Consider the following 12,699-nt stretch of genomic DNA (forward strand, 5'->3'; position numbering starts at 1 on the left):
TTTAGGGGTAGTAGAATTTCAGGTAATAATAGCCCCTATTTACTAAGCTTGGGGGGGATGGGGGTTGGTGGTGGTTATAAAATACTTTTCTCACAAGAGCCCTTTGAGGTGGTGGAGGCTCAGAGAGATCTTCTGTCTTGCCTAGGGTCACACAGCTATTAAGCATCAGAGAGGAATTCAGACCCAGAACTCCTGCCTCCAGGGCAATAGAAATAAAAATTCATTAAAAACCTACTACATTCCAGAGGCAGCTAGGTGGCTCAGTGGATAGAGCTCTGCACCTGGAGTCAGGAAGACCCGAGTTCAAATGTGACCTCAGATACTCGCCAGCTGTGTGACTTTGGGCAAGTCACTTCACCCTGTTTGCCTCAGTTTCCTCATGTGGAAAATGAGCTGGTAAAGGAAATGACAAAACCACTCCAGTGTCTTTGCCAAGAAAACCTCACGGACAGCACTGGCACACCACTGAACAACAACCACAATATGCTAGGCTCTTCCCTGTTTTGCAAACACTTGATCCTCACAATCCTGTTGAATAGGTGCTATTATAATGCTCATTTTACAGTTTAGGAAACTAAGGCAAAATAAGTTAAGTGATTTGTCCAGGGTCACAGCTAGTAAATGTCTAAGGCTGTACTTGAACTCAAGTCTTCCTTATTTATTTTTTTTTGCGGGGTAATGAGGGTTAAGAGACTTGCCTAGGGTCACACAGCTAGTGTCAAGTGTCTGAGGCCGGATTTGAACTCAGTTCCTCCTGAATCCAGGGCCCATGCTTTATCCACTGCACCACCCAGCTGACTTCAAACTCAAGTCTTCCTAATTCCAATTCCTAATTCATGCTCTAACCACTGAGCAACCTAGCTGCCTCTAACAGCTGGAGAGGTGTTTTGGAAGCCATCTCAGCACCCCAAAATCACAGCAGGTGGGCTGACATCTGCTCCACCTCTAGCCCAACCCAACCTTGGTCCTCTACAATCACACAGACTCCCAGAATGTTAGAGTTGTAAGAAACCGGCATAGTTAGTAACAGAAATTGGCATAGTTAGTAAGTGACAGAAACGGGCATAGTAAGTAACAGTGACAGGACTGAAGTACAAGTCGTCTTGGAGCAAGAAAGACCTGGGTTCAAATTCCACCTCTAAGCCTCACTACCTATGTGACCTTGAGCAAGTCATTGCTCTCTCCAAGCCTGTTTCCTATAAAATCTATAAAATGAGGGAGACATGCTAGATGACCCCTGAGATTCCTTCCAGGAACCTTCAAGGCCCGAGCTCTTCCTAGGAGCCCTGGGCTGCCCTGCTCCATCTTTGCTGCAGTTTCCCTTTGCCCTCTGACACGGAGGACAGGCTTGGAGGTGAGGGGTTGGGGGAGCGAAGGCCCTAAGCATGGGCTGAGATCATGAGCTCCTTTCCAATCCCCAAAGGGGGAATGTCAGGACAACCAGGGAGCCAGAGCCTGGGAATGACCAGGCCGGGGAGCAGCCAGCCTCCCCTGGGCTCCATCAGGGCTGTGTCCTGGAGCTTTCTGGGGGGGGGCAGAGAGGGCCGGAGCATTCCTCAGGGGGCCAGTCATTGCCAGGCCGAGACATTCTGGCTCCTTTGGCCTTCTCTCTGCTTTGGGCTTCTTCCCTCTGGGGGTTGGCTTCCTCAAGGAGCTATCTTTGGCCCCCGGGATGCCTGAGAACATGAATTCTCGGGGAGCACTCCCCTGGCATCCCTCCTGGAGACCACAGTCAAAGGGTGGCTTGAATAGTGGGGGCGGAGTTTCCTCCATGGCTCTGTATCCAGGACAAAAGGGGGGGCACTAGCCCCAGGGTGTGGATAGTGCCCTAATGGGACCAACCAGGAAGAAGCAGGGGGTGTTTGGGCTAGAGATCATGGGATCACAGATAGAACTAGAAGGGACCTCAACATCTTAGTCCAACCCCCTCATTGTACAGGTGAGGAAACTGAAGCCCAGAGAGGCTAAGCCATTTTCTCAAGGTCACACAGCTTTGCAGGTGGAATTTGAACCCAGGTCCCTGACTGCAAAACCAATGCTCTTTGCATTGTATCACATCCCACTGGGGAAGGGTAGAGAAGCAACAATTCACTTCCTAGTAGATGGATGATTATCTCAAGTCCTGTGGGCAGAGGTGATGTCAGAGTCCGTAGTGCCAGAAGAACCAGGAGATGTGTGCATGACTTGGAGCCCAGCTAAGTAGGCTGCAGTCTACATTCAGGGGTTAATTAAAGCCCTGTCCATCTGCAGGTTGAAGGCCAGGATCCAGAGGTCTGAGTCAGGCAGGAAGGCCAAAGAAAGACAAACTGGAGCCCAGGCAAGCACAGGGGGCCATGCCGGGGCCCAGATTCTAAGCCAATGTCCAAGGAAACAGGTGGGAAATGGAATTTGGCATCTCGGGATCTGAAGCAGGCCAGCCAGGCCATGGACCAGCAGGAGCAGGAGCCGAGGGGTCTGACTTTGGCTTCCAGGCCAGGGGCCATCTGCCCTCTGGCCTGGCTTTTAAATAGCCTTCCTGGTGCGGGCTGAGGGAGGCAGAGAACAATTAGGCCAACAGAGCAGAGACACATGAGCAGCGGTGATTGGAACAGAGGCCCACACTCTCCAGGGAGCGCCAAGCATTTCTAACGGCAGAGGGGAAGGACAAAACTGGGGAGTCAGCAAGGCTTCAGTTGGCGCCTTCCCACCTCCCTTCCCAGGCCCTCTCTAGCATCCTGCAACCCATTCCTCAGGGTCTTGCTCTCAGGGGCTGTCAGGATCCCTGGCTGAAGTCTTAGCTCATAATGGCCCAAGGTGTTTCCTCTTTCTAGCACTATTAGCATTTTTTGAGAAGGCCCCCTAATGCCTCAGGTCCAAAGGATTGAATTTCTAATAGTTCAATTGCAGACCCTTCGAAAGGAAATGGGGAGGATATTTTTGGCTGCTGGGCCTGGAGCCATCTGGTATAATGCCAACCCTGGCAGGGGGTTCTAGTGTGTAGAGGATCACAGCTGGGCCCTCAATAGAGGCAAGGGGTAAAGTGTGGGAGCTGCCCTCCAGAGCCCTCCAAAACGATAATCATCAGAGAGACCTGAGAGAGTGCACTAAGAGAGGAGACACTCCATGCCAGGGCCTCCTCTCTCATAGAGACAAGGGGATCTGCCCTTCCAGGTCTACTGGGCACTGGAAATGACATGGTAATGATTTCTTTAGAATGGGAAGGGGGGGCGGGGTTTGAACTAAGTCAGAGAGTAGAGGACCAGAGGCACTTACTAGCTGTGTGACCCTGGGCAAGTCACTTAACCCTGATTGCCCCCCACACACAAAAAAAAGTAAGAGAGAAATCAATCCCCAGCATCTAGGCCACGATTTCCAAGGGGTAGCCTTTGTCAGCTTCCAGCCTCAGCCAGCATTTCCTTGTACAAAGATCAGAGGATTGGGAAAACAGGGAGCTCAGATTCTGATCCATGAATTCACTGTGTAACATCAGGGGAATTAATTGATCTATGTAGGCCTCAGTTTCCTCACCCATAAAGTGAGTTGGTTTGGACATTTAGAGCTGAAAGGGGGAAGGGGACTCTATTTTCTGCCTTTCTTTGTGTGTCCAGTGCTCCGCAAAGTGCCTGGCACATAGTAGGTGCTTGACGCTTTGAGATCACTTAGTCTGACTTCTTCCCTTTGCAAGAGAGGAAATTGAACCTCCGAGAGGGAGGGTGACTTGAGAGGGAGGTGTGATCTTGGACTCTTTTCAAGTTAGTGGCAGCTGCTGGAATTAGAACGCAGGCTCTACCTCTCCTAGGGCTACCAAAGCACGCTCCAAGATCCTTCCGGTTTCTAATCACTAAGGATTCTCTGATAAGCTACTGAAGCTGTTAATGGAAACTCTGAACTCGTCAGTGGTCCCCAGGGGAATCCGGGAGGGGAAGGGGACCCAGCTTCCAGCCAAAGGGATTTGGTAGAAAACAAGTTTCTCCCAGCCCGCCAGGGAGCGGAGGGGGTGGGGGACTGGGGACTGCCGCAAAGCTAGGCCCTTCTCCTTCTCCTGCAGTTATCAGCAAACAAGGCCTGGCAGAGGAGGTAGGGCTCAGCTCCACTGACGGAGGAAGGAAAGACACCGAGTGAGTCAACCGCTGAGAGCGTGCTGGTCTGAGTCCAGATGCCCCCTCTCCTTCCCTCCCCACCCCCACCCCTTCCCCCTCCATAAAGGAAGGGCCCTATGCTTGCTCAGCAGAATTCGAGACAGGAAATTGGGAAAGGGTCCCAGGGTCTGGCCCCAGGAAAGAGGCCGGACTCCTGGCCGGACACTAATGCTGCACCTTTCTGATTGGCTGCCTACTCCGGCCCTGGCTTCCCCCAGGCTCAGGACCCCAGGGAGAGGGAGGCAGTGTGCAAAAATGTGGCCTCAAGGTTGTAGGTTCAGATTTAGCAAAAGGGACAGCGGGTCTGCTGTGTGCTCAGGCACTCGGGGTCCTCCTGGGCTCGGGTTTTGGCTGCTGGTTCTCAGGGAGTATATACAACCCCTATTCTCTGGGTAAGCCAGTCTCCAAGTGGCCCTGACACAGGTCTCTTTCTCTCCTCCTCTCTGCCTCCTCTTCTTCCTTCTCTTCTCTTCCTCTTCCTCCTTCTCTTCTTCTTCCTCCTCCTACTTTGTGACTTCTGAGTTACCCAGAGGTCCTACCCAGGGACCCAGCTCAGGGCATCTCCCTTGGGGTATTCAGAATAGGATCTGCTGTAGTCCAGAAATCCAAGGGCCAAATGTCTAGTCAGGACATCCCACCTATTGTTGAACACAGTCATTCTCACTCCTCCACCTGAGGCAGAGAAATCGCTAGAAATGGTGCCCAGAGGGTCTTGGCTTGAATCTTGCCTCTGCTCCCAGCTCTGTGATCAAGGGTTCTAACCTCTCTGACCCTTATTTTTTCTGATCTGTGAGATGGAATTAATAGTGCCTACCTCACAGGGTTGTTGGAAGGAGGAAATGCGATCATTTAGCACTTTGCAGACACTGGAGCAATTTACAGGGCACACCAACAGTCAGTTCAATTTTCAGATACTCAAGATTTTAACTGCACTAAGACTTTTGGGACTCCCATATAAATGTTATTTATTACTACTATCAATAGTCTTCACTGGCTTTGGAGGGGGGTAAGAGAGAAGTAGAGTCTCCCCCCTTATATTGTCCATACAGTATGTGGCTGTGCATGTCCTTGGAGGGGTACCCTCCACCCCTCCAAAAACCTTACCAAGTTGCTTGGGTTGCTGCCTGAAATCCCAACATTAGAAATTCATTCCTTTGACTCTTAAAATTTTTTTGGCTCCCGAGAGTCCCTTAGGAAAATGAAAATGCTCCCTTGAGAGGGAGAAATAGCAGACACATGGGGGGAAAGGGCTGGATTTGAATCCAGGAACATGCGCTGGAATCCCCTCTGCTACTAACTGTGTGACCTTGGACAAATCCCTAAATCTCACCGGACCTCAGTTTTCTCATCTGTAAAATGTGGTTATAGCCTGTATTCCATATGGTGACTAATAGAGGGAGGTGATTTTTATGATTCCACATAGAAAAGCCAATCTCATGAGCTGGCAGAAAGAGTGTAATCTAAAGACCCTTCTCTGTTATCTTCTCCTAGAGTAACCTTTGGTGTCATTGAACTTCAGGATGGGGTGGGGGAGGTAAGACTCCCACACTGCCCTTCAAGCTCTAGATGCCTGATCTATGACTCTGTGATCCAGCCTGGCAGTTAGCAGGAGAGATGAGACATGAATTTCTAGACCCCAGAGCAGAATGTGGCAAGTATCATAGGGGTGAGAGCCAAGCACAGTGCTGGGCACACAGCATGTAGAAGGAAGGGTAGAAGGGAGAGATGATGAGGAGACAAGAGGGATGTGCATGCCAGGAGTGGGGAAGACAACCTCAGACTCCAGCTAATTGGGGTTCACAGGATCATAGTTCTAGAGCTGGGAGGGGACCCATCAGAAACCATCTAGACCATCTCCCTATTTTATTTTATTTTGGAGAGGCAATCAGGGTTAAGTGACTTGTCCAGGGTCACACAACTAGTAAGTGTCAAGTGTCTGAGGCCAGATTTGAACTCAGGTTCTACTGACTCCAATGCCCAGGCTCTATCCCCTATGCCACCTAACTGCTCTCATCTCCCTCATTTTAAAGATGAGGAAGATGAACCTCTGGGGACTGAAGTGACTTGACCAAGGTAAGGCAGGTAGTAAGCATAAGAGGCAAGATCTGAATCCAGACCTGGTCTAGCACAAATCTCTTTCCTGGAAGAGGGCTTTAGAGGAAGGACCCTGCCAACTCTAAAATACTCTGTTCTATTAGCTAAGAAAACAGAAGGGCAGCTGGGCAGAGGGGTGGGGTGAAGGAGAGCCTTAGGGAAGTGTGAACTACTTACAAGAGTGGACCTCTCTTAAGAGACGGCAAGCTGGGACCAATGTTGGCCACCAGGTGTCAGTGTCACACTGAATAAGGGAGGCTCTGTGTCTTGTTGCAAGGGATCTAATACTCCCCCCGCCCCACTTCAGAAATGAAGCACGGGTGTCATCGATCCACACTAAGGTGTGAGAGCTAATAAGGATCAGAGATCTGGAACGGACCTCAGAGGTCATCTACTCCATGCTCTCCAGCTGGCCACTCCCTGCCCAACCCCGTTCCCATTTGACAGGTAAGGAAACTGAGGTCTAGAGAAACTCTGGCAGAGTCAGAATTTGAAGCAGGGCCTTTGGCTTCATCTTCTTTCTTCTGTACCTCGCTGCCTTACTTAAGATATTCACCCTCCCAGAGGGATTCCAATTTTATCCTAATGATGACATTTGTGTAATTTGTAAAGTGCTTTAGGTCTGTTATCTCACTGGAGATAATTTTCCGAGAGGAATTAGGAAAGCCCTCTGAGACCCAAAGGATTTAAGGCACTGCGATAGGCAGTGGGGAAAACGTCTAGTCAAAGGTCTGCCTGTTACCCTCAAATATGAAAAGGGAATAACTGTTTTTACAGCACCTGCCATTAGCCAGGAACTGGGCTTTACAAAGAGTATCTCATTTGATCCTCATAACAACCCTGCCAGGTAGGTGCTCATATGATCCCCATTTTACCGGTAAGGAAACTGAGGGAAACAGATATTAGGCGACTTACCCGGGATCACACACCCATAGTAGGGTGAGTTCTGCTCCCAAGTCTGCCCTTTTCCCAGATGCAGGTGGAGTGGCGGGAGAGGAGGATAGGGGGGAGATGGTTTCACTTGGGCCTGAGTCAGAGGTGTTGGAGAAGTACCAGGAAGACTCCTGTCTGACCCTCCCAACATCTCTCTAAGCACCTGCTTCAGTACCTGACATAGACTCAGAAAATGTTAGAATTGGGGGTGGGGGAGGTGGGTCTTTTGAACTCACTCAGTCCAATCTCCTTACTTTAAACATAGTTAAAATGGCAAGGATAATAATAATGACAAACCTCTTTTTTTGGGGGGGGGCAATGGGGATTAAGTGACTTGCCCAGGGTCACACAGCTAGTAAGTGTCAAGTGTCTGAGGCCGGATTTGAACTCAGGTACTCCTGAATCCAGGACCGGTGCTTTATCCACTGTGCCACCTAGCTGCCCAATGACAAACCTCTTTAAAGAACCTTTCAGAAGCCTGAGACTAAGAGACATCAATGACCTACCCAAGGTTACTAGACTAGAACCCAGCCCACAGCCCCTCTCATCACATTTCCAAGATCATAAGATCTAACTATAGGCCTGCTCTTCCCCCTCCCCCCTTTTAAAACATGAAAGTCTTTTCATCACTTCTAGTTAAGTACAAAGCTATAATAACAGGCTTGCATCTCTGATAAGCAATTAAGCTTTGTTCTCCTAATTGCCCAGCTGCAATTTTCTAATGACTAACATCTTGAGGAATGGATTTTCAGCTCTTTTGTAAGAGGTGTGTTCATAGGAAGAGGCCAACTAGAGGTTGGCCAAGGTGTAAGTGAGCTCAGTAAGACCTTCTGAGATGGTGTGTATCAGAAAGCCAGGAGGGACTGCTCACAACATGGTGGCCATGGGGAAGGTAACACCAAGGTGGGGGGAGGGCTGGTTCATAGGTCTGGAGAACTTGCCAACGCGCCCCACCTTCCTTTGGTCATAGGTCATACCTATTGTACTTGGCACATGACACCAGCCCCATCTTTATGCAGGGCCTTGGTGGAAGGCAATGATCTGAATAAAGGGATCTTCTACGGTGCCTGGGGTCAGAGAAGAGCCCGCAGAATCCCAGAGTTGGCAGCTCACTCCTTTAAATGCCCAAACTTGAACTGTAGGTCACAGAGACATAAAGTCACTGGATGAGAAAGGAGCCTCCGAGAACATTGAATCTCCAGTCTCTTCATTTTACAGAGGAAGAAGCAATCCTAGAAGATTGGTGCAGGAAGGGTCCTTGGGCATACTTGATTCCAATGTCTTTCATTTTATAGAAGAAACTGAGGGAGCAGGGGGATTGTGCTGGATTGGGAATTGCATAGACCTGGGCTTAAATCTCACCTCAAATGCTTACTAGCAATATGACCCTGGGCGAGTCATTTAACCTCTTGAGGTCTCAGTCTTTGTAAAAATAAAGGGGTTAGAGTCAGTGACTTCTATGGTCCTTTCCAGGTCTAAATCTATGGTCCTACGAAGCCCAGCAGAGAAAGTGACTTGGTCAAAGTTATATTTAATTTAATTTAATTTAATTTAATGAAGCACTTGATCTGAGCAAGGTGAAAGGCCCAGCAGTGTAATGCATAGAAAGCTGGTTTCTGGGTTAGGAAGATGCCTGTTCAGATCCCGCCTCTGACACATACTGGCTACCTGATGCTTCACAAGTTACTGCATGGGCAGCTTCCTTACTGAGATCTCCCCCACTCCAAAGAAATCATCAGGATGCTATCCATTAAAAAAATGTACCATAAAATGTATCCCTAAGGAGAAAAAGGACAAGTCTTTGGAAAAATAAAAATGAAACAAACACAAATATTTTTCCCCTGCCTTCAAGGAGTTTACATTCTATGGGAAGGATAGGACTTGTGGACAGAAAAGTGTGTGAATAACTCATTTAATATAATGTGATAGGATAGGATAGGATACGACATTATTTCTAAGGTCCATTCTGATGCTTTGGTTGGCAGAGGACAAAGCCTTTGGGGACAGGAATTAGCTCACTGTGTGTGTGTGTGTGTGTGTGTGTGTGTGTGTGTGTGTGTGTGTGTGTGTGTGTGTGAATTAGGGTTAAGTGACTTGCCCTCAGGGTCACACAGCTAGTACGTGTCAAGTGTCTGAGGCTGGATTTGAACTCAGGTCCTCCTGAATCCAGGGCCAGTGCTTTATCCACTGTGCCACCCAGCTGACCCCCATTAGCTCACTTTTGTATTTTTATCACCAAGGCCTAGCATAGTACCTAGCCCACAGTATGGACTGAATGCCCATTGATCAACTGATGACTGATTGAACCAATGTTGGTAGAAGGGGTTTTGGGAGGGGCCCTCCCTGCTTTGACATTAAACAATGTACCCATTTGCCAAATGATACCCCAGACCCCTTTTGCAGGGAATGAAGCCTCTCATTCTATAGGAGTGACCAAAATACAAACATACACACCAGAGGCATAACTTGATAGAAGAAATAGTGCCTTCCCTATGTGATAAAAATTATTTGTGGTAAAGATATATATCGGAAGTTTTAGCTGAATCATTTGAGAGATTGATCGTGCTACTAAAGCGACTTTTGAAGAAGTGAGGGCAGGAACGGAAGCTCTCTCTGGTGGTGAATTTAGCAGGGGATTGAAAGGAGTGCACGTGGTTTGGTGTTTGGTCTTTTCAGAGATTCGCGGTGTGGCAGGCAGTTTGGGATTCGGTGAGTTTTATAAAGGAATAGACTAAGCTTAGATCTAAGATTATTCATTTGTATTTCTCCTTCCTTATTTCCCTGTATAGCTAGAATTTTAGCCCTTACACCTAAAAGCACACTTTGACAGGTGTACACCAGGTGCCTAAGGAAGGGATGGAGTACTACAAAGGAGAGTAAGGGCATGCTGGGGGGCAACATACTTGGGTGATTGACTTCATAATTGCATCAGAACTTAATGTTGGCCCTTTAGAGCTTAGAGTCAAGTTCCTGGCTGGCTATGGGCAAGCCCTTTTCCTGAAGCTGTTGACAAGACAATTCTAGCTCTAAAGATGTGTCATTGTCTCCTAAGGCTGTCCCTTCCAATGGCCTGAGGCTCAGAGGAAGGGGAGACATCTTAGAGACTGCATTTGCATGTAAGAACCACTCCTGGGGTAGGGGCAGCTAGGTAGTGCAGTGGATAAAGCACCGGCTCTGGAGTCAGGAGGACCTGAGTTCAAATCTGGCTTCAGACACTTGACACTTACTAGCTGTGTGACCCTGGCCAAGTCACTTAACCCCCATTGCCCTGCAAAAAAAAAAAAAAAAGAACCACTCCTAGGGATGCCTCAGCCACTGCAGTAGCTCCAACAGGAAGGCAGCATTGCTGTGGCTATGCGGGTCTGCAATGGGCCACTCAGCACTGGCAGCTTAAGAAGCAATGGAAGGTCTCTAGTTACTACTCACCTAGGGAGGATTCAGGAAGGAGCAGAGGTGGAAGGGCAAAGAGATGATGTATGGTTTAGGTTTCTATTTCCTATCCTCAGGTCCCCAGAGGAACTTTGATGCTTCTCTCAGGGTTCCATTTAGTCAGTGTAAACCAACTTGGTCCAGAGACAGCGGTCCCTTTCCTCTTAGAATGTGCCAAATCATCTGGATTTGCTGCTGGTGGGAAGGACCCCAGTCCAAATCTCCCCTGCTTCTCTGTTTTGTTTTGTTTTGTTTTGTTATTTAGGGCAATGAGGGTTAAGTGACTTGCCCAGGGTCACACAGCTAGTAACTGTCAAGTTTCTAAGTCCAGATTTGAACTGAGGTCCTTCTGAATCCAGGGCCTGTGCTCTATCCACTGCACCACCCAGCTGCCCCTCCCCTGCTTCTTTGAGCTAAGTCTAGGAGACTCCCAGACTCTAGAATGTGGTGTTTTCAGGGTATCTGAACCCCTCAGGGCCAATGGGGACACTATAATATAATATGATATAACATATGGTATGACATGTAATATAATAAAATATATGTGATAGAACATAACATAATAGTACAATATGATATGATGTAATATAGTATAATGACATGACATGGTATACTATACTACTCTAGTATAAATTCCAAAATGATGAAAAAGCCTTTAACACTTGAGAGTTTCATCATTGAACCCTGAGTCTACCAATGAGCATCCTTAGCCCCACCAACCCCACACACCAGCTTTTCCCACCTTGGACCTTATAGAAAACTAGGGTGCTAACACAAGAGATATTAGAGCCCTGCTCTGTGGCCTCCCACATCCATAAGTGGCTCTCCAACAATTCTCCAAAGCCAAACTTACCTGAGGTTGCTGGGTGGTTGAGGGTCTCTGGGGAGACAGGGCAGGGGTCCGAGAGAGCTGCTGGTTCATTTTGCTGATGACCAGTTCAGTGATGAACTGTCTGTCTTCCACCTGGTGCTCCCCAATTAGAGGCATTGCACAATCCATGACCTGTCATGGAAAAGATCATAGGCTCATGGACTCAGATCAAGGGTTCTTAGCCTGGGGTCTGAGACATGTTTGAAAATATTCTGATATATTTCAGTATGAGTTCCTTGGAAATCTGGTATATTTCAATATCATTGGCTTCCTCTGCAATTTTGTGTGTTTTATCTTGTGCATCTAAGAAACCATTTCTGAGAAGGGGTACGTATACAGGCTTCACCAGATGGCCAAGGTGGTCTATGACACAAAGAAGCCTAAGAAGGGCAGCTAGGTGGCGCAGTGGATAGAACACCAGACTTGGAGTCAGGAAGACCTGAGTTCAAATTTGACCTCAGACACTTGACACTAGCTGTGTGACTCTGGGCAAGTCACTTAACCCCCATTGCCCCTCAAAATTTTTTTTTTAAATAAAAAACAAAGAAACCTAAGAACTCCTGACCTACAGCTAGAAGGTCTCTCAGAAAGAATCTAACCCACCCCTCATTTTAGAGATGATCCAAGAAACTTGGTGGAATTTAAACCTATGTCCCATGACTACTGAGTAAGTGTTCCTTCCTAAAATTCTCAGACTCATAGAAGGTTAGAGACAGAAGAGGCCAAAAAGTGGTCCATTCTAATATCCCAACTTATGCAGGAATTACGACTTGACAAGTGGTTATCCAACCTGTATTTGAATTCTTCTAGTGACAGGGATCTCATTGCCTTACAGTCTAGTTTAGCTCATAGGTAAATAACTCTTTTCATTAGAAATGTCTCTTTTTTTGGTTTTTAAATGGATTTTCTTTTTATCGATGACTTTTGTTTTTATATCACCTAGAGTGGAGGGTCCAGAAACTTATTTTATTTTATTTTTGTTTTTGCAGGGCAATGAGGGTTAAATGACTTGCCCAGGGTCACACAGCTAGTTAAGTGTCAAGTGTCTGAGGTTGAATTTGAACTCAGGTCCTCCTGAATCCAAGGCCAGTGCTTTATCCACTGTGCCACCTAGCTGCCCCCAGGAACTTATTTTTAAAAATTTTTTTATTACTTTTGATTACTTCAATACAGATTCCTTTGTAATTTTAGCATTTTATTTTATGAATTTAGAAACATTCTGAGAAGGGGTCTATGGGTTTTACCATGGGGTCT

At 47.5% G+C, this 12,699-nt stretch overlaps 1 protein-coding gene across 1 annotated transcript in view; it reads right to left on the reverse strand.

Moving 5' to 3' along the window:
* Window positions 1–12,699, reverse strand: part of SYN2 (synapsin II) — a 269,596-nt gene that overhangs the window by 19,229 nt on the left and 237,668 nt on the right. Inside the window, exon 10 of the mRNA XM_043976114.1 lies at window positions 11,428–11,577. Coding sequence (XP_043832049.1) covers window positions 11,428–11,577 — 150 coding nt within the window. The remainder of the gene's footprint in view (window positions 1–11,427; window positions 11,578–12,699) is intronic.

The sequence above is a fragment of the Dromiciops gliroides genome, chromosome 1, assembly GCF_019393635.1.
Source record: "Dromiciops gliroides isolate mDroGli1 chromosome 1, mDroGli1.pri, whole genome shotgun sequence".
NCBI lineage: Eukaryota > Metazoa > Chordata > Mammalia > Microbiotheria > Microbiotheriidae > Dromiciops > Dromiciops gliroides.